Source organism: Bacillus rossius, chromosome 6 (assembly GCF_032445375.1).
Source record: "Bacillus rossius redtenbacheri isolate Brsri chromosome 6, Brsri_v3, whole genome shotgun sequence".
NCBI classification, from domain to species: domain Eukaryota; kingdom Metazoa; phylum Arthropoda; class Insecta; order Phasmatodea; family Bacillidae; genus Bacillus; species Bacillus rossius.
In genome coordinates, this window is record NC_086334.1 from 79,060,788 (window position 1) to 79,079,982 (window position 19,195).

General features: G+C 47.0%; 1 protein-coding gene across 1 annotated transcript; it reads right to left on the bottom strand.

Moving 5' to 3' along the window:
- Positions 1–14,769: 14,769 nt before the first annotated feature.
- Positions 14,770–17,808, bottom strand: LOC134533474 (uncharacterized). Its single transcript, XM_063370997.1, has 4 exons — positions 17,546–17,808; positions 16,461–16,528; positions 15,590–15,718; positions 14,770–14,855 (listed from the first exon to the last, which is right to left on the bottom strand). The coding sequence occupies exons 1-4, from the start codon at positions 17,806–17,808 to the stop codon at positions 14,770–14,772; spliced, it is 546 nt and encodes a 181-aa protein (XP_063227067.1).
- Between the last annotated feature and the right edge of the window lie 1,387 nt (positions 17,809–19,195).

Consider the following 19,195-nt stretch of genomic DNA (forward strand, 5'->3'; position numbering starts at 1 on the left):
CATATATGCCAAACGGACGCCATAGTGCTGCATGAGCTACAAGAGGAGCTGATCCTGGGAGCCCCCTGGCTGGCACATGTCTACAATCGAAGTCCGTGGCAGGCGCTTGCACCTTGGTACCCACGGCCGCTTGACTGTCTACGGTATCCACCGGCATATTCCATCCTCACCTAGCACAGTTGTAGGTTTGGATGAGCTGTACCACGGAGTTCCAGCCGAGCAACACATCGACATCGACGAGGTGATAAGGGCTCATTCGCAAGTGTTTGCAGCTGCAGACCAGTTACAGAGGACTACAATTACAGAGCTTTGCATACCCCTGGTGTCCCATACCCCTCGGTTCCAGTTATTGTTCGGGTTCGGACCCCGTGAACAGTTTGCCATACAGGCGCAAATCGAGGAGTGCTTGCGAGTGGCGTCATAGAACCTAGTAATTCACCTTATAATAGTCGTATCGTAATGGCCTCCAAGAAAGATGGAACGCTGAGAATTTGCGTAAATTTCAAAGCAATAAATCACCTCACCATTCCGGCACCACCACCATTAATCAACATCACGGATGCCCTCACTGGCTTGGGGAATGCCACCATATTTTCAAAGCTTGACCTCAAATCGGGGTACTGGCAAGTGCCAGTATTTTCCGCCGACCACCCCAAAACAGTCTTTACTGCCCCAGACAGCAGGCACTTCCAGTTCTGCGCGATGCCGTTTGGCCTGATGGATGCTCCTGCGACCTTCCAGACCATGATGGTCTGTGTCCTGGATGGCAACATTCGGAAATTTGCCCAAGCCTAACTGGACAATGTGATCATCTGGTCATGTTCGTGGGAGGAACACGCACACCATCTGGCCTTGGTGTTAGAGTGGCTCGCCAGGCACGGGCTGACGTAAGACCCAAGGAAGTGCCACATTGGGGTGATGGAGATCGAGATTCTGGGCCATATTGTGGACACGGATACTTGCTGCCCGCTGCCCAAACAGCTGTACATTATTGAGGGCAAGCAGGCACCCAAGACACGGAAGCAGATCCAGAAACTCATGGGGCTGTTGAACTGGTTGAGGTCATTTGTTCCCCACTTCGCCTCGATAACCGCGCCCATGACCGACCTGCTTTCATTAAAGCACAAATTCCGGTGGACCCAGGCCACTGACCAGGCCCTGGGTCAGGTAAAACAACAGCTCCGCAATTGCCACACCCTGTCGCGGCTGGTGCTGGACGAACCACTGTTCGTGCAGACCGATGCCAGCCAGGAAGACATGAGGGTGGTGCTGTACCAGCTGGACGGCCAAGGCCAGATACGTATCGTCGAGTACGCGAGTGCCAAGTTTGGCCCAGTGGAAAGATGATACCATGTCAATGAGCAAGAATGCCTCGCTGTGGTGTGGGCACTAAAAAGATACCGACACTACCTCGAAGGGCGCCCCTTTATACTCCGCACAGACAGCCAGTGCCTCAAATGGCTGGATTCCGTGCAGGAGGGCAAGTCCAAGTTCACCTGGTGGGCCCTTCTCCTCCAGAGCTTCCACTTCACAGTGAAAAATGTTCCCGTCCGGGAAATTGATTTCGCTCATGAGCTTTCCCGGCACTCGGAACCCAGAACCATAGTCTACGATGTCCAGGGGTTGGCAACCGCCTGCCCCCGGTTCTGATTACCAACTATTCGGACCCTGCCCCCGACGAGACTCTACTGTACACGCTGCCTGGGCCCAGCACACGGGAGCCGGCCTCCCCATTCACCACCATGGCATAGCTGGTGGCTCACATGCATGATGCCCAGCAGGAAAACCCACAAACGAGAGCCCGACTGGCAGAGTGTGGCAACCAAGCATTTCCCCATCAGCGTAGTCTCGATGGCATGCTTCAGACCCTTGGTGCTCACAGAGGAAGCCGCTGGAGCATTCATGCATCCCCTTCTGCAGGGCCAGCCATCCTACTGTTCTTCCACAGTCATGAGCTGGCGAGGCACCCTGGTGCTGAAAAGACCCTGCGAGAAATCCGCAGGACGTTCCACTGGCCGGAGGTCACGGCCGACATCAAGTGGTTCGTGTGTGAGTGCCAACGCTGCTAACAGTGTAAGGCGCGTCGACCTGATGGTGTGGAGCAGCAGGTTCCCCGACGCCCTGACCACCCATTCCACCAGGTGGCCCTTGACATAATGGGCCCCTACCCGCGCATCTCCCGGGGAAAGTGGTTAATTATTGTAGTCACTGATGTGTTCAAGCGATGGAGCGAGGCGTTTGCTGTCGCCAATGTCATGGCGGGAACATTCATTGCCCTACTGGACCGAGAGGTGTTTCAACGGTATGGGTATCCGCGAGTGCTGCACACTGATAATGGAGTCCAATTTACAGGTCACAGCTGGTGGAAGGCATGTGGGCGGTGGGGGGGTCCATCATCACACAACCCCTACCTTTCATCCCAAATAAAATCCCACTGAATGCTGCAACCAAGACTTTAAGACACAGCTCTGTATCCGTCTTGATGAGGACCACACAATGTGGTACATTCACCTCTCCACCCTCTTGTACTGCCTCCGCCGGCGCACGAACGAGGTCACGGGATATTCTCCAGATGAGCTTCTCCATGGTCACAACTTGGCTTTGCCAGCCGATCTGGGCATCATTCACATAGAAGAACCTTTCCTGGTAGAGGACCTACGGGCTGGGGCAAGCAGGCATCAGGCCCAGTTTCTGGAACATCAAATGCCCCAGTCCTCAAATCCACCCCCGCAGATAATTCCAGCCCAGTTTGTGCATGTAAAGCTCCAGCATCTGTCGGCCGAGGACGTGGGTTTTGCGCGGGCCTCGCACCCAAGTGGTCCGAGCCCAGGGAGGTGGTGGCTCGCTTGGGGACGACCACTTACCTGGTGCGGCAGCCGAATGGCCGAACAACCAAAATACACCGTGATGCCTTGCGGCTAGCCACGGTCCCGATGCCACAGCAGCCGTCAACTGCAGGAGCAGCGGATGGTTATACAGGCCAGGACATCCCCAGTGACCAACCAGAGACACCATGGGGAGGCCGTTGTGTCAATTCTGACCCCATTGCCCTTTGACACCGACCCTGGAAGAAACCACTGCAGTAGGAGAGGAAGGAGATCGGACTCACCTCAGGTGCCGACGAACTTTGGCGACAAAATGGTCACTGGCAATACCAACCCAGGGGGTTGCGAGGTTTCTTTAAATCCCGAAGCTCCAGTATTTTCCAGCGAAGCTACGCCCACCCAACACGCATATGGGTATGAGCCCAACGGTTTACAATGGACCACCTGGATGATCTTGCGGACAGGGTGGACTCCAGGGATGCCCAAAACTCCGTCGTTAACACATCCCTTACCCCAATCCCTGATGGAGAGGATCCTGAGGTACCAACCATTGACACCATCTCTAAAATCGTATTCCCCGAGGAAGTAATGGAAGGGTTAAACGGGGACGGGTACCACCACCACATAGGTTATCCACCTGAAGGGCCCTGTGGCCCCGAGGAAGAAGTCATCATTGAACTCCTTGATGAGGTGAAGGAAGGGGACAGATCCCCACCTATGCACCCAGACACCACACCGAATTCCCAGGTTCCGGAAATAGCCCTCCATTCCACTCGTCACCGCAGGCCTCCCTCCTACCTGCTAGACTATTGGCCATGGGTACCCACCCAGCAGGTTACTCCTACTTCCGCCCATGAGACGGCAATATGAACGCCCGAGTGCCCGAGTGTTAATGGTGAAGTGCATGTGATTGTAGCATCAGCGAGCAAAATGACCTTGGGGATGGGGGCAGTTGACATCGTCCCAAGTGCACCTCCGGCTCGCTGAGGCCATTATTGCCCGTTGCTGCTTCAGGCTTGCGTGTGCGCCGGCGCCCGTGCGCAAAAGTGTATTAAACTGCCTTGGCCGAGAGGGGAACGCCCTGCAGAGGCACCACCATAACAGTGATGTGTCTTTTCTTAAGGGTTTTGTTTATGTAATTATGTGAGTGTGTAAATATCTATTTGTGTTATTGTGTACCTGTAGATGAGTTTCCCGGGCGACTGAGTCGCATCTCCCCGCCTGTGACCATGTGGGCTCCACGCACTCGCACACTATGGGAAGAAGGGGGATTCATGGGCGCGCGGCAAGGGGGGAGGCCGCTGAGACGTCGCGGAGCATGGGTTAAGTTAGTCGCCTGAGTGGGACGAGAGAGTGCGGTCGCGGAGTTGCGAGTGAGAGCAGAACGGACACTGTCAGTCACGTCACCGTTGTCACGTCACCATCATTCGCGTCTTCGTCGGTCACATCACCGTCATTCGCGTTGTCAGTCACGTCACCGTCAGTCATGTCACCGTCAGTCATGTCACCGTCAGTCACATCACCGTCGTTCGCGTCGGCAGTTACGTCACAGTCCTTCGTGTCATCGTCATTCACGTCACTGCCAGTCACATCAACATCATTTACGCCACTGTCATGTCACCGCCAGTCAGATCACTGCTAGTGTTGTGTCGCGCTCAAAGTGTGTGGAGCAGGGCCTCGCCCTGATGGACTGTCACAGATGGGAGCTGTGACAGTCCATGTACAGTGTGTTACGTGTGCAGTAAACACAACTAACGTCATAAACTCTTTCATTTCACCCGATTTAGGCTAGTTCCCTTGCCAGGTGGCACGAACCTTCTCTGCCAGAGCAGCTGGGCAGTGACTCCGAACCACAGGAACGGCCCTAACGTCGACAATATCATATATGCATGTTTTCTCTATCCTAAAAAAAAGGCTAACACATTTATCATTAAACATAATGACTAAATCTAATATGCAACCTTAAATACTGCAATAAAATAAAAATATTACAATAAAAGATTAATATTAAATTGGCAGTTAAGAAAAGTTCATAGCCCGGGCATTCTTTGCCACATACTTATGTTGATATTCAAACATGGGGGGACATCAGCATCTGTACACTGTCTCTTTAAATGATGTAATTATACATAGCTAGGTTTGTTACATATTCTCTGCACTAACCTTTCATGAAAATAAAGTTATACTCTGCAACAGTATTTTAAATTGTAGCTGCTCCTACAACTGAAACAGGAAATCAACACAAACAAGGGGTCGTTGCCATACGACCACGGCAGTGGTGCGCTCGTGCTGCATGAAATAAAGTCACAAATATCCGAATAACAAGCAATCCCATTTTATTAGTCACAATGCAAACAATGCATATAATTTGCATATAATAATTCGATTCCCGCGGGAATACAAGTTAAAACAATGGTGCGATAAATGGGTAAGCTGGCGATGCTTTTAACGTAGCACAATCATATGGGCTGCTAGGCAACAACAAGAAAGTAAGAGATTACATTTACAATTACATACAACTACTATTACCGTTTCGACGCGGCTTGACAAGAAGTGTCCAAAGCCATCATGGCATGCCCATATACAACCGCAGAAAAACACTGTTACATAAGCTACTGGTAGTACTCGGTGTAAGCAAAAGAAAATAAGGCAAAGAATCCAGTTAAGCACTGACCTGAACAGTCCAAAAGAGATTACGAACATTACTAAACATGGCAAAAATCCAAAAGCGAAAGCGCGGCCACGACGCGCAAGCAAGAACAAGAAATCATACTAATTACTGAAAATTACAGAAGTTAAGTTTCACAGCCGAGTACATACCAATGCGACGCCAGCCCCAAGTGGCAGCCCTCGTGTCAAACGACCGGAAGACTGCGGCAAATTGTTTGGGTGCCGAGGTTATATAGGCCGGGAACAATACACGGCAGAGTGCGCTGGGGGCGCGGAGGGGGAAGGGTGAAAAAGGGGGGATGGGGAAGGGGAAGTCGGAGAGGAAGGGGAAAGGAGGGGAGGGGTGGTGAAAGGAGGGGAAGGAACGCTAAGCAGTGCCCGCAATGCTTCAAAATATTAATCGAAGCAAAATCCTTCGTCACTAACATAGTAGTTTCACTCATCTTCGCGCCATGAAAAATTGTAGTCACCCTAATATAGTTGTGAGTGGCCATCTACTTGTTTTCTGCAGGGCATCTAAACCAGATTATGACTAGCTTAGTCATATAATGCCAAGATCTCTCTTCTTATAATGTCACACATTAAAACACATGCGCAACGGCGTGCAGATGAACAGCATATGACAGGTTGTACGAGGCTAGTTGCTTCGTTGTTTTCCATTGCTCACACGTTCGCTTAGATTATAGGCACCCAGTGTTACTCTCATCGCTTTTAAATCCACATTTGCTTAAACACTAAATTTCGCGGAGTTGAAAATAAGGGGTGGGAGCCGCCGACGTGCACCGTCTCGTTCTCTGCGCAGAACTATAGCCCGGCAAGATACTTGTGAACCTGCGCAGACCCCAATTCGTGGCGTGACGCACACTACCGTCACGTGATAGCCGCCAGGGGAAGTGGAGGGGATCAGTTACGCGCTTCACTCGGCTGCGTGAGGATTGCATCAGTGCGTCATGCCGGGACCTGGGTTACACGGTACAACAAGCGAGCCTATCCCATAAACCTCGGGAATTAAGTCGAACCTTATTCCAAGACGACCCTTGCGAGGACAGGCGCGTGAAATTGTATACAATGTTGCGACGCATCTGAAAGAAAAGAAGTTGCTGTATGGTTAAAAAATACAATGTTACTGAAGCGACAAGTGCTGGGACGGGTGTGTCTGAATCAACGGTAAAAAGGATTTTGGCAGAGGGGAAAGTAAAAAGTAAAATTGGTCTGAACTTTTCAACACCTACTGGCAAAAAAAAAAAAGAACGCAAAAAACGGTTAGAAGTCGACCATTTTACGTGCGGTGCTGTGAGGAGAAAAGTGCATGAATTTTACACTGTCAGGAAAACTGTTCCAACTTTAAATAAATTAAAGACTGCTTTGCGAGATGATGGTGTTTTGGACTGCAGTAAAGAATTTTTAAGAAAACCGTTAAAGAGACTGGGATTTCGTTGGACGAAGTGTCAGTCAAGGAGAAGGATTTTGATTGAGAAGCCTGATATAGCAGCATGGAGGGGGCGTTTCCTACAAGAAATGCGCAAGTTTCGAAACGATGGTCGTTCAATCGTTTATGTAGATGAAACGTACATCCATGCTACCCACAGCGTTAGTTCTTGTTGGCAATCGGACAATGAGCTGGGTGTTACAGAGCAAATCGGGAAAGGCCAGCGTTTAATAAGTGTGAATGCTGGAGGAGAGGAGTGATTTGTACAGAATGCATTGTTGATATTCCGGTCAAAACAAACAACGGAAGATTATCATGATAAAATGAATTTCGAAAACTTTTCGAAATGGGTTACAAATAAACTGCTTCCAAATTTGCCTGAAAACTCCGTCATTGTTCTCGACAATGCAAGTTATCACAATGTACAGACAAATAAGAAGCCGATTTCCGCTAACACCAAAGTAATTCAAGAGTGGCTAAAAATAAAAAACGTAACTTTCGCCTCTGACCTAACAAAAGCCAACCTACTATTACTTGCGAAACAAGTGCCCACTTCCAAAACTTACAAAATTGACGAAATCATTAAAATGAACTCCCACGAAGTAATCAGGCTTCCACCCTATCATCCTGACCTCAATCCGATTGAGTTAGTGTGGGGATATATTAAAGGACAAGTGTGTGAAGAAATATCATCCGCACTCGAATACAAGAAGAAATTATGTGAACAGCTATTTAGTAGCTACTCTAAAGAGCAATGGAAAGAATGCTGCCGGCATGTGGAAAAAATCGAGAATGAATACTGGAACAGTGATAGGTTATTAGATACTGAAATAGATAAGATTATTGTTAATCTTGAAGAATCTACAGACGAAGATTCCTCTAGTGAAACGGAAAATGCCAGCTTCACATCAGACTCAGATTAGGTAAATAACATAATATAATAACTATCTAACTATTAAAATATTACGTTGGCATCTTAAAATTATGTATCTATAATCAACACGCGTTTTTGTGTCGAACATTAGTGACGGAATAAGTAGTGACAAAACGCAAATGTTCTGTATTTTACCTTTAAGAAAATGCTATTTTTACATAACCCTTAACCAAATGATAATTTGATAACCAAGCCTTCAAAGAAAGAGTAATTTTAACACATGCAGCATTTTTGTTTATGATAATATAGTTTTTTTTACAGATAGGTTTTTTATGACTGCAAACAAATAGCGTGACTGTTAGCATGCTGATGTTGTGTTAACTTGATTTATTTTTGTAAATATGAATGTGTTTGAATGATTTGGACATGGGTTAACGATGTAGTGTATTTTCCAGTTGTGATTGCATCATGCAGTTCATGTGTTATAACCTTTGTGTCGCGTTCGTGTAAGACGGGCTGACACTCCATCGCCTTGATTTGGAGGGGTCGCCACGCCTTCCCCTCCAGACACTGTCGTTGCACTAAGGGGCGGTAAAGGGGAAGGCAGCCCATGCGCACAGCGATAACAGAGACGGTTCAGATTTAACTTTTCCCCCTATACTTGCAGCCCAACAGCTGTAATGTCTGATGTCACACCCCCCTCTATCGCTGACATCACTACACGCCCATACTTCAACGGCAAAAAAAAGTTCTGGCCATATATTGTATAAAGTACATAGTTTATAAATCATATTGAGACCTGAATACCTTAAAAAAATCATCGTCTAACATCGTACACTGAAATTATAACACCATAAATCAGAAATATTAATTTTTAAGAAAATTATGGCCTTCGGCCTATAATAAACAACCAGTAACTACTATTTCTTCTGAACCAAAATAAAAATAATTAACAAATACTATAATATTATACTAAATATTTAACAGAAGAATAAACTAAAAAAGGGAATTATAAATATAAATTTAAATATAATTCAGTTTAACTCTAAAATGGCAGACATGTTACACAAAGGTTACAAAATACAACCTTAAAAAACATTGGCTTATTTTACATTATTGTTCTTAAAAATAATATTGTGTTTAGTGAGGAAAGAACGGAGAGCATAATATTGTTAAGGTATTAATATTGAAGACACAATCAAATATAATAGTGTATGGTAATGCAGAGTATTTCTTATACTATGATGAACAAATACATACACAACGAATAATACCGAACGGTACCATTCACATAACATAAGTAGTATTCTTATACATGTTTGAATTAGAATAACCGAAATAAATTTTACATATTTTACAAAATTTTCGCATTTTAGAAATCTTTGTGCTAGTTTTGGACTTAATGTTTTTTCATAGATATGAAAAAAAAAATGGTTTAAATTGCCTGTTTATTAGACAATTTTTGCCTCCTTAATAAACATTACTTTTTAGGGTATTTTTTTCATTTTGACAAAGAAAATAGGTACCACTTGAAGGCAGAAGGCAACACATTTCACTCAGAAATGAAGACATCTCATCACAACTAGACTAAAACTTCAAAATTGAATAAAAGTGCACTTGTTGTGTTGAAATAAAAGCGTTCCCTGTGCTATGTAGGTTTCATAATGGCAATAAAATAACTGTTAAAGGTGTTTTTCATATTTCATTTCTAAGATTAAAATCCCAAATAAGTTACTTCCCTGTGTTAATAGGAAAAAATTAGGTCGATTGAGTTTGTTGTCCCCTGTTTGGGATCACTATTAAGCGATAGGAGTTGTCTACTGGTAGACAAAAAAAAATTTTATAAGTAAGATTACTCACAGAAGGTATGTACTAAAAGGCTGTAGCCTGGATCTCCATAAGGTTAGTACAACTATAAGTTTCTCACAGTATTCACGTGCTGTTACAGGGGTAGGATGTCAGTACACAATATCATAGGCCGTAGGTACACTGTAGCTTCATTGTAATTCTCGCAGTGTCTTGCATACTAATGCCACTGTACTCTCTCAACAGCAGCATACGAGCATTGTTTAGTGAGGGCGGGGAACAAAATTATTTGGGAAAATCCAAATTTACATTCAGTACATAGGTTCACTGTAAATTTCTGAGGACTCTGCCTGGGAACAAGAGTATCTACTCTCATACCGAACCGAACATGCTACGGAAGCCACCACTTCTCTTAAGCAAAAATCATCTGAATACAATAACATAATACCCTATCTCAGCTAAATGAGACCTTAATCCCCTGACATTATTTTACTGTTACAAACAATGGCGGGTTTACACGCTTGTATTACACTCACTCACATGTCCAGGTAACACATTAAATTTTGTGTAACATTCAGTCATGCTTGCAAAACAGTACAATAAAGCCTGCTACTTGGCATACACAGTTGTTTATACTTACACCACTGGTGCAGTGTAGGCTCTTATTATGTTAATATTATAATGTCCTAAAATAACATCTGTTACAACATCTTCAATGTGTAACATTTCTTTCAGTGGACTTGAACAAATTTGTAAGGCCCACTGTATAGCAGGAACAGCTTCTTTGTGACATTTTCCAACTTCTGGTGGTAGGAGCTGTTCTTCGCAACACAATATCGTCGATCTTGAACTGGTGAATCTTGCATTTCGACTCTCTCCTCTGCCTGTTCTTAGCTTCTAGTGTCAGCTTCTCACTCATAAGCACTTGTATCTCCTCCCAGCTTAGTACATTGTGACTTCCGGTATCATCTCACATCGGCAGGTATTGCAGCGGTATTACCACCGATCGAACCATTCTAGTTCTAGTACCGGCTGTTGGGCTGTGTCAGCCAAACGGCACCTGCTGCTCTGTTGTCAGCTGCCATTTGCAGCTGCTGCAGCTGGTTGTACTTTGGTGGAATGGGTGTTTACCGCATAAAAAAGGAGCCCTGTTTTTGATAGTTGGTTGTAGGTGGAGGAATGTTGTAGGTGGGGAAAATCGCCAAGAGGTTCGCTGATTGGGCAGTTTCATCTCCCCAGGGACAAACATCAGCTGTTGCTGCTGTTCTGGGTGCTTCAGGAGTCGGTTGTTAGTACTCCAGACGTGGTGATCTCGGTCGCTCGTCTATCCGAACCTGGGAAGGCGTTGCTTCTGGTCTACTTCCTGCTGTTGTCTCTTCTTACGATGCAGTCCCTGGCGCTGCTGGTCCTCGTCATCACTCTCCGCATGATGGTTCTTACCCCACCATATGTCCTGGGTCTTTGAGAACATAGGCAGCTTATACTGCTTCCTGCTGGATTTTGTTGTATTATGGAATTTACAGCTGGTAGTGTTGACTTTCTATTGGTGCTCCACTGCTAGTAGAGGGGTAGTGCCTTATGCACAGGGGTTTCTTTCCTGATCCCCATAGCTTGTCCTCGCTTGCCGCTCGAACCTGTCGAATGCTAGCACCTGTTTGGGTAACTCCGTGATACATGAAAAGTTCCTACCCATTAGGTGGACTTGATACTTATGCGACAGCTGGACTATGAGCACTGCTACGAATTCCTCGTCGCCAATTTCAAGGTCTAGGTATTGCGTATTCTCGAACATGTTCAACAAGTGCGACTCCAGCGACTAATTACTCTTGCAGCCATAGTGCTTACCGTGCAGCCAGGCTCTCGGATTTAACTGTATTAGCACACTCCAAAACTTCTGTCTGAACCGTGTCTTCATACATCATGGTTGAGGGCTGGCAGACCTCCCACCAGTAGTATGCATGCTCCCGAAGTGTTGTGTTGAGGCATTTAAACTGCTCATCGTTCGTGAGTCTTAACATGATGGCATACTCCTCAAACTTTCATATGAATCGATGGAATTTTCATGCTCACTTCCTGAATAATGAGGCTTGGCCTCGGACCACTTTCGGGCAGAGTGATGCATAACAGTCACCTGGTCCAGCACACGTGAACTGTCCAGTCGCGCAATCGTTTTGGGTGTGTTTATTTCCAGAGCCTGCGATGACGTTGTTGTCTCTGGCTTCCTGGCTGGCACTAGAGGTGTTATGTCAGATGTCAGGTTTTGCAGCCTCAAGGTCCGCATCTTCTCCTCCATGGAACCTACTCTCATTTTTACCTGGTCGTTAAGGTCGTCTTTCTTATGAGCCAGGTAGTCTAGATGCTCTTCCATGAGCTGGGTCATTCCTGCATGACCCTGCTCCACAGCCTCCGATACCATTGTTTGACATGTGAGTTGTATCTTGTATACATTCCAGTGGTTTTGAGCAGCCTGCTCTGCCATCTGGTCTAGACGCTCTTCGACACTGGTTAGTTCACCCTCAAATATCTGGGTAGCTTCTTGACAGGTGTTCTGTATAAGTAACAGTTGCTGCTTCGTACTGGCTTCAAGCACTGCTACTTGGATATGTATGGCTGCCACTCCTCTCGTTACCTCCTACTCTGATGTAGCTTTGTGCATTTGCTTCCAGTCTCACAATGTTGGTATCCAGTTTTGCAGCCATTTCTTTATTGTTTGCATCCGGTTTGGCCAATTTTGCAGTCATTTATGCATTATTTACGACTAATTTTGAAGCCATTTCTGCATTGATTTCATCTAATTTTGCTGTCAACTTTGTAATTATCTCTGCATTACTTATATCCCATTTTGTGTCTAACTTGGTCATCTCTGCCATTAGCTTGCCAGTATTCGAATCCAATTTGGTAGTAATTTCTGTAATGAGACCCTGATATGACCTTTAGACCTAAGGCCTCACCGAATTCTGGAGCAGAATCCATTAATACAATTGGTTGTGGCGAGGTTGGATTTGAAACCAGAGATCATGCTTCACCACTAGACGACTTAATGCTGTCCCTAGATCCTCACTGCTCCTAAGCTTACTTCGCCCCCTTGTATCCATGATTTACTAAAAAAAAAAAAAAACAACCACACAAAACACTAGCAACCTATCGGCCACACTGTGGGGCTCCAATTTCTGTAGACACACTTATTACAATAGAACACTATCTCTGCCCTCGAGTTCCATTTTATGACTCTTAAAAGACGCAATGCATAGAAAATATAGATAAATATTAATGCTCTGTATTTACTTGCTTGTAACTTATTAAAACTCTTTGACTGACTTGACTGTGTAGGGTAGGGCTTAACACACAATGACAACAAATATGTATGAAAAAGAAAGACAAAAATTTATTGTCTTGACACCGCTCTGTCTGCTTCCCTGTAGTAATTAAGTTCGTAAGAAAATACTTGGGTCTCAGGTTTGGTTCGGCCACATGATCGGAGGCAGAGGTTTGCCGACTGAAAGAATTCCTGGGTTGTTCAGGCAACCCTGGACATATAATCAAATTAAAAGATCAATACACTGACAAATTACAGAGGTTTATTACCGTATTTACTCGCATAATGTCCATTTATGACAAAAAAAATGGGGTGCGGACATTATGAAGTGAAGACCGAAAAAAATTTATTTTCCTCAAAATTTCACATGTTTTGTGTAGAGTAAAAAATTGTTCTCTCATAATTAGTTTACTAGTATCCTGATTTTGCGTATGCTCACGGTTCCGCGGATTGCATTAGTAAAATCGCTGCTTCGTAAAATTGGCACCCTTCCCTCAGCCCAGTTGAAAAATATTACGGCGGCACACTACTTCGCAGAGCGCTGGTGACTGGCGACCCTCCGCAGTGGACGTGAGAAATGTGACAGGTATCGAGATAATTGGGTGCCGGCGATTAGTGGAAAACGCTACTCATTTTTGTTCTTCTCTCACTCGTGTGTGCGCTCTTAAGTTCAGAAGTCGCAGCCATCCTAAAACAATCAATGTTTTGTGTGAAAAGATATTTTTTTAATCTTTCATTGAGATGGCCACTAACGGCACGGGGCAGATGTCTAATGTCTGCATTAGCCGGCGCCGGTGAGCCTCCCTCCCTGTCCCTTGCCCACTGTGTGTATAAAAAAAGTTACCGGCAGACGTCTGTGCATGCGAGTCCCCTCCTGGGAGTATTGAGAAGGTGAAACCGTGCGCATGTATCCCCACCACTTCTCCGCTACCTCCCCTACTTTGTGACGTAGTGTGAGGATGTGTACTGGCTTGTGCTATATATAGCCCATCCCCTTGCAACTCACGTGACGTCGCAGGCAGCTGCGCAGTAGAGTGCGAGTTTCTGAGTCCAGACAGTTTCACCATGCTACAAACCCTCTCAGCGACCGCTCTGGAGAAATGAAGAACTCAAGGTCAAAGCATTGTTGACAGCGTCGGTAAATTTTCATCCCGTTACTGTGTCTTTCAGGGGTGGCCAAGGTTGCTTTGTCTGGTGCGGACTTTATATAAATTCCATTTCAAGTATTTAAAAAGAAATGTGCGGACATTATGCGGTGGCGGAAATTATGCGATTAAATACGGTATCACTGGCACGAGGTACACGGTGCTGTCATACTCCTGGTCGTTTCCGTTTGTGGATATACATCTCCGCACTAATGTGGCCCCTTTCAGTAGCGGCACTGATTCTGTTGCCCGTGAAGGTCCCTTACCGACGAGTGATGCGGCGGACGTTCCCGCATGGCACAATGTCTCTAATGCTAATGTTAATGTAAATACATGACACTCTGACAATATACTTAAGACACAGTTGTTGTGCATGATGAGCAATACTATGTCGACATGAAGGACGTTAGCCCTAATGCTCGTTCGCGCGCGAAAGAAATGCTCCCGGGTCGCGTGGAGGCTGCTGGCCTGTGTTAGCTCCCGATGGTGAGTGACTCCCTTCCCAGCGCCGGGCTGCAGGGAGATGCTAACTCCCACCAAAAAGCACAGAGCGCGGGAAAACAGAAACGGCCAGTCTTACGACATAGTTGCACGTTGAACAGTTTCTGTTTGTGGGAAAAGTAATTCAAAGCAGTTACAAGTTTAAGTTTTTGCCGGGAAATGAATACTTGAACCTTTTTGCGTAGTTTGGCGGAAGCACCTTGTCACACCTGGTGGAGTGATATGGCCAACATGGTCGGTAGTGGCACTATCTTCATAGCATTCGCGCACTGCTCACATTGGCACTCCGCTGCACGTATGGGCACGTTCGTCATACATGCTTCTGGGCAGGTGTTGATGATGCATAACAGTCTGTGCGACGAGAGGAGCACTGACGGGTTGTGTCAAATGCCCCTCTCCAATGAAGCCGCTATGTGCATCAACACCTCCCTTCACACACGCTGTATGGGTGCACTGGGTTGCTGCACTGGGACATCGAGGAAGAGCATAGGTTGCGGATAGGAACACGGGGGATCAGTGTGGTGTGTCCACCTAAAAACTGGTTATGCTGTGTAGCACTATACTGTGTACTGGGAAGAGGTGTCTGCCCCTGAGGTTGAGCTTCCCCATAGTGCCCTAGGTGGCCTGGTGACCTGTGCTCTCTGGGTGAATTCTCTATGGGAGGCTTGACCACTGCCTCAGTCCCCTTGGGTTCTGTTGGTAGGGTGATAGTGCCTAGAATGCAGTCCAGCAAGTAGGTTGGGGTCTGGTGAGTATGATGTGGCCAGACCTGCACTTAGACGGGGTCTCTCTTAACTGGTCTGCTATCCTGGGGGATTCTGGAGTGTTTGTTACTAGGGGAGACCATCCTGCCAGGCTCGCTCTTGTCCATATGCTCTCCACATCCCCCTTCCGGTTCCTGTGCACCCGAGCAATACGTGTGTGTCATCAGCTGCTGCTTCTGGTTTCGATATCCCCCTATGGTTTGCTCTCCGTCCCCTTCAAAAACTGGATACTCCACTGTCATTGAGAATGTGGACTCACTAAGATTCATGTCTAGCAGCCACCTGGGCACATCGGACTCGCGCTTGGGATCCACGGCCTCCTCCTCTTCCCCTTTTGAATTGAGTTCCTTCACTGTCATTACAAATGTGGACTCGCTAAGACCCAAATCTGGCGACCACCCAGACACGTCGATTTCGTCGTGCTCAAGTGCCACGGTCTTGCTGTTCGGTTGCCAGGCGACCGGGGTGTCCTCCGGGTCTATCTGGTGGGGTTGAGGGAGGATTTGTGAGGGTTTTGCCACAACCAAGGCTGACCAGTGACGATCTCGCTCATTCATCCCTGAGGGAACAGGCCAGGCGAGAGGGATGTCCGCGGGACATGTGTGGGCCAGTCGGGATGAGCTGGTTGCACTCTCAATGCTCCCTGAGCTGACAGGTGGGACAAGTATGGGACTTCGTGGTGCAACTTGGGTGGTTACAGGGGGCCTGGGTTTGGTGCACTCCCCCTTGGATTTCTTGGGGCCCTGCTTCGACACTCTGAGGTCGGGTTCTGGTTGATCCCCGCGGGATGTCACTTGGTGGAGGTCATCCCTGTGGACTTTGGCCGGATGGTCGCTTGGAATGTGTATGGTATAAGTGGATGGACTGGTTGCCCACAATATTTGGTGGGGTGGTCCCATTTGGGCGATAGACTAGCACAGAAATTCCGTGCCTCTGCCGAGAGGTGGTGCTGTCGTACATAAACCCACTGTCCTGGTTCTAAGGGGTCTGGTGGGTGTATGGTCTGTGGTGTTTTTTCTGTGAGGAATTTTGCCTGTCTTAAATGGGCCTTTTCCCGCATGGCAGCGATCTGAGGACACAACTCTCCCCCCATATGTCCTGGGTGGCCGCAGCTGCTATTTGACACTCACTTGGCAGGGCTAAGTTCTGTCCATGCAGAAGTTCAGCTGGGGAGTGTCCAGTGACCACATTGATGCATCTGCGCAAGCAGTATAACAGCTTGGGCAAGTGGACATCCCACTTAAAATGGTCATCCCCCAGGTGGAGGCGAAGTTGAACCTTGATGTCCTGGTTCCTGTGCTCTGTGGGATTCGCTAGAGGGTGGTAGGTGGGTGTGGTATAATGAGCGATACCCCACTGACTACAGCCTTTTCGCCAGCATTTCCCCATAAACTGGTGGCCATTGTCCATTGATAGGACCTTTGGGAATCTGTAATGGGTATAGATTTAATTTTCCAGCAGTTTTGTGACCGTGCCAGCATGGATGTTTGATACCGGGAATGCTTCCACCCATCAAGTGAACAGGTCGGTAATATTGACCAGAAAGCACAATATGTGCATGGATACGGGCTTATGATGCCCAGGGCGAGTGTGTGAACGGATAGTGAGGCTGGCGGGGCTGCTGTTGCTCTACCCTGTAGACCTTCCTTTGCTGACAAAGCTGGCAGCCCCTTATGTAATCACGCACATTGCTAGTGACCCCGGGCCTGTGAAATGTCTGGCGGAGCGATTCTTGGGTCTGCTCAGCACCTGGGTACCCCACCAGGTCATGATCAGGAAAAAATTGAAGTGTCATCAGCCAGGTGGAGTCGGGCACATATGTCCACCAGGTGTCCATGTTCCCTGGTACCTGCATCTGAAGTTCCTCATGAATGCACCTCCGAAATGGAAGGTGTTGTATCCCACATGTGGCCATCTCCGCGCGCACTGCCTCGGACTGCTGTGCCCGTTGTATGATCTCGGCGAGATCATCTAGATTGTCGGGTAGGCTGGGGTTTCGAGTTTGGGTAGGCAGAGTAGCATAGAGGCTTGCGGGTGTGTCAACCCCCAGCGGGGCAGACGGATTTCCAAGTGGTGGTAACAGGTCCTCCCAGCTGCCTCTTCGTGGCACAAGATCTTGGGGTCGGTGTGACGAGATAGCTCGTCAGCCAGCTGATTCTCGCGCCCTGGCACATGTTCTACATGGAAGTTGAAATTCTGTAATGTGAAGGCCCACCGTATAAATTTCGATTTATGCCCCTGCACAGAGTCCAGCCACTTGAGGCACTGGCTATCCGTCCTGAGCGTGAATGCCCTGCCTTTCAAATAATGATGATACCTGTCCACTGCCCACACAACCACGGGGCACTTCGGCTCGTTCATGTGGTAGCGGTATGCCGCTGGCCCAAACTTGGCACTGGCGTACTCCAAGACATGCTGGTCGCTCTCCAGGCCCAACTGGTACAGGACCATGCCCATGCCCTCCTGGCTGGCATCCATCTGTAGGTAAATGTGTTTTGTGGGCTGTAAATGAGCCAGGGTGTGGCACTCACGAAAAAAGTGTTTGACAGTGTTTAATGTGCTGTCCACCTGAATTTGAATTTAGTGGACAGAAGGTCGGTCATTGGGGCTGTCATTATAGCAGAGTTTGGTAATGAAGCTCCTGAGCCAGTTCAGAAGGCCCACTAGTTGCTGCAGCTGTTTCCGGGTACAGGGCGCAGGTTTGGACTCTATTAAGTCAAGCTGGGTCGGCAGCGGGCGGCAGCCATTCGCGTTTACTATGTTACCCAGGAACTCCAGTTCCAACGCGCTGACATGGTACTTGTGGGGTACACAGTTCGTGTCTGGCTAGCTGCTCGAGGACAAAGGCAAGATGCTGCGCATGCTCCTCCCACATCCGCGACCAGACGATCACGTCATCCAGATAGACTGTGGCAAACTGTCCCACGAACCTATCTAGGAAGTGCACTATCATGACCTGAAAGGTATTGGGGACGTCCATCAGCCCGAACCGCATAGCAAAGAACTGGAACCTGTGGCCATTAGGTGCAGTGAAAGCGGTCTTTGGTTGGGCCTCGGGGTAGGCTGGCACCTGCCAGTACCCAGACTTAAGGTCCAGGGAGGAGAAAATGAGGGCATCTCCCAGCATTGTCTGCACATCTGTGATGTTAATGAGTGGTGGAGTGGCGGGGATGGCGATTGAATTGATTGGCATAACATTTACACAGAACTGGAGCGAGTCATCCTTTTGTAACATACGCTGGACTGCAGGTAAACACTCAATAAATTAATAAGTAAAAATTAAGGCCTTGGAAGCATCAGCCCAGAAAACAAAACAAACAACAACAATAATCACAGAGGTACCCATATGTCGTACAATGGAATTTACTTATAACCTACTAGGAACTATAGGAGGCTATGTGGATGGAGGATGAATAAAAATGAAATAACAAGACTGCTGGTTTGAATTATATAACTGCCATTTTACTAAAATAATTTACTTAGTTTTTTCTTTTCTTTTATCTTTAAGTACACATGTATCAAAATATTGTCGCGGGTTTTACTAAGGACACAGGAAACCCTAATAAGGAGGAAAAAGGGATGTTTGCGGGTGGTTATGAAATTAGTTGCTAAGTTAAATTCGAATCAATAACAATTTATTGACAAACTTAATAACACCAAAAGGAATTGCATTAATTCTCAAACTGACATAACACTTAAACAAGTCGGGTTCTCGTGGAGACGAACTGCTGTGGTAAGTTCCCACTAGAACACAAAACATACGAATTAACCCTACATGCCTGATTCCTGAACAATTAAAACAAAACAAAACAATACCCTTAATTGTGGCGAGCCATGCGCTCGTCACAGCTAACGATCAAACCGC

Excerpts from the sequence above, each read along its gene's own strand:
- LOC134533474 (XM_063370997.1), bottom strand. The coding sequence starts at position 17,808 with ATGGATGCCAGCCAGGAGGGCATGGGCATGGTCCTGTACCAGTTGGGC. Across the intron at positions 16,529-17,545 it reads CATAAATCGAAATTTATACG|ATGCATCAATGTGGTCACTG; the intron begins GTGGGCCTTCAC and ends CTGCTTGCGCAG. Across the intron at positions 15,719-16,460 it reads ACAGAACTTAGCCCTGCCAA|ATTTGGGTCTTAGCGAGTCC; the intron begins GTGAGTGTCAAA and ends GGTGGTCGCCAG.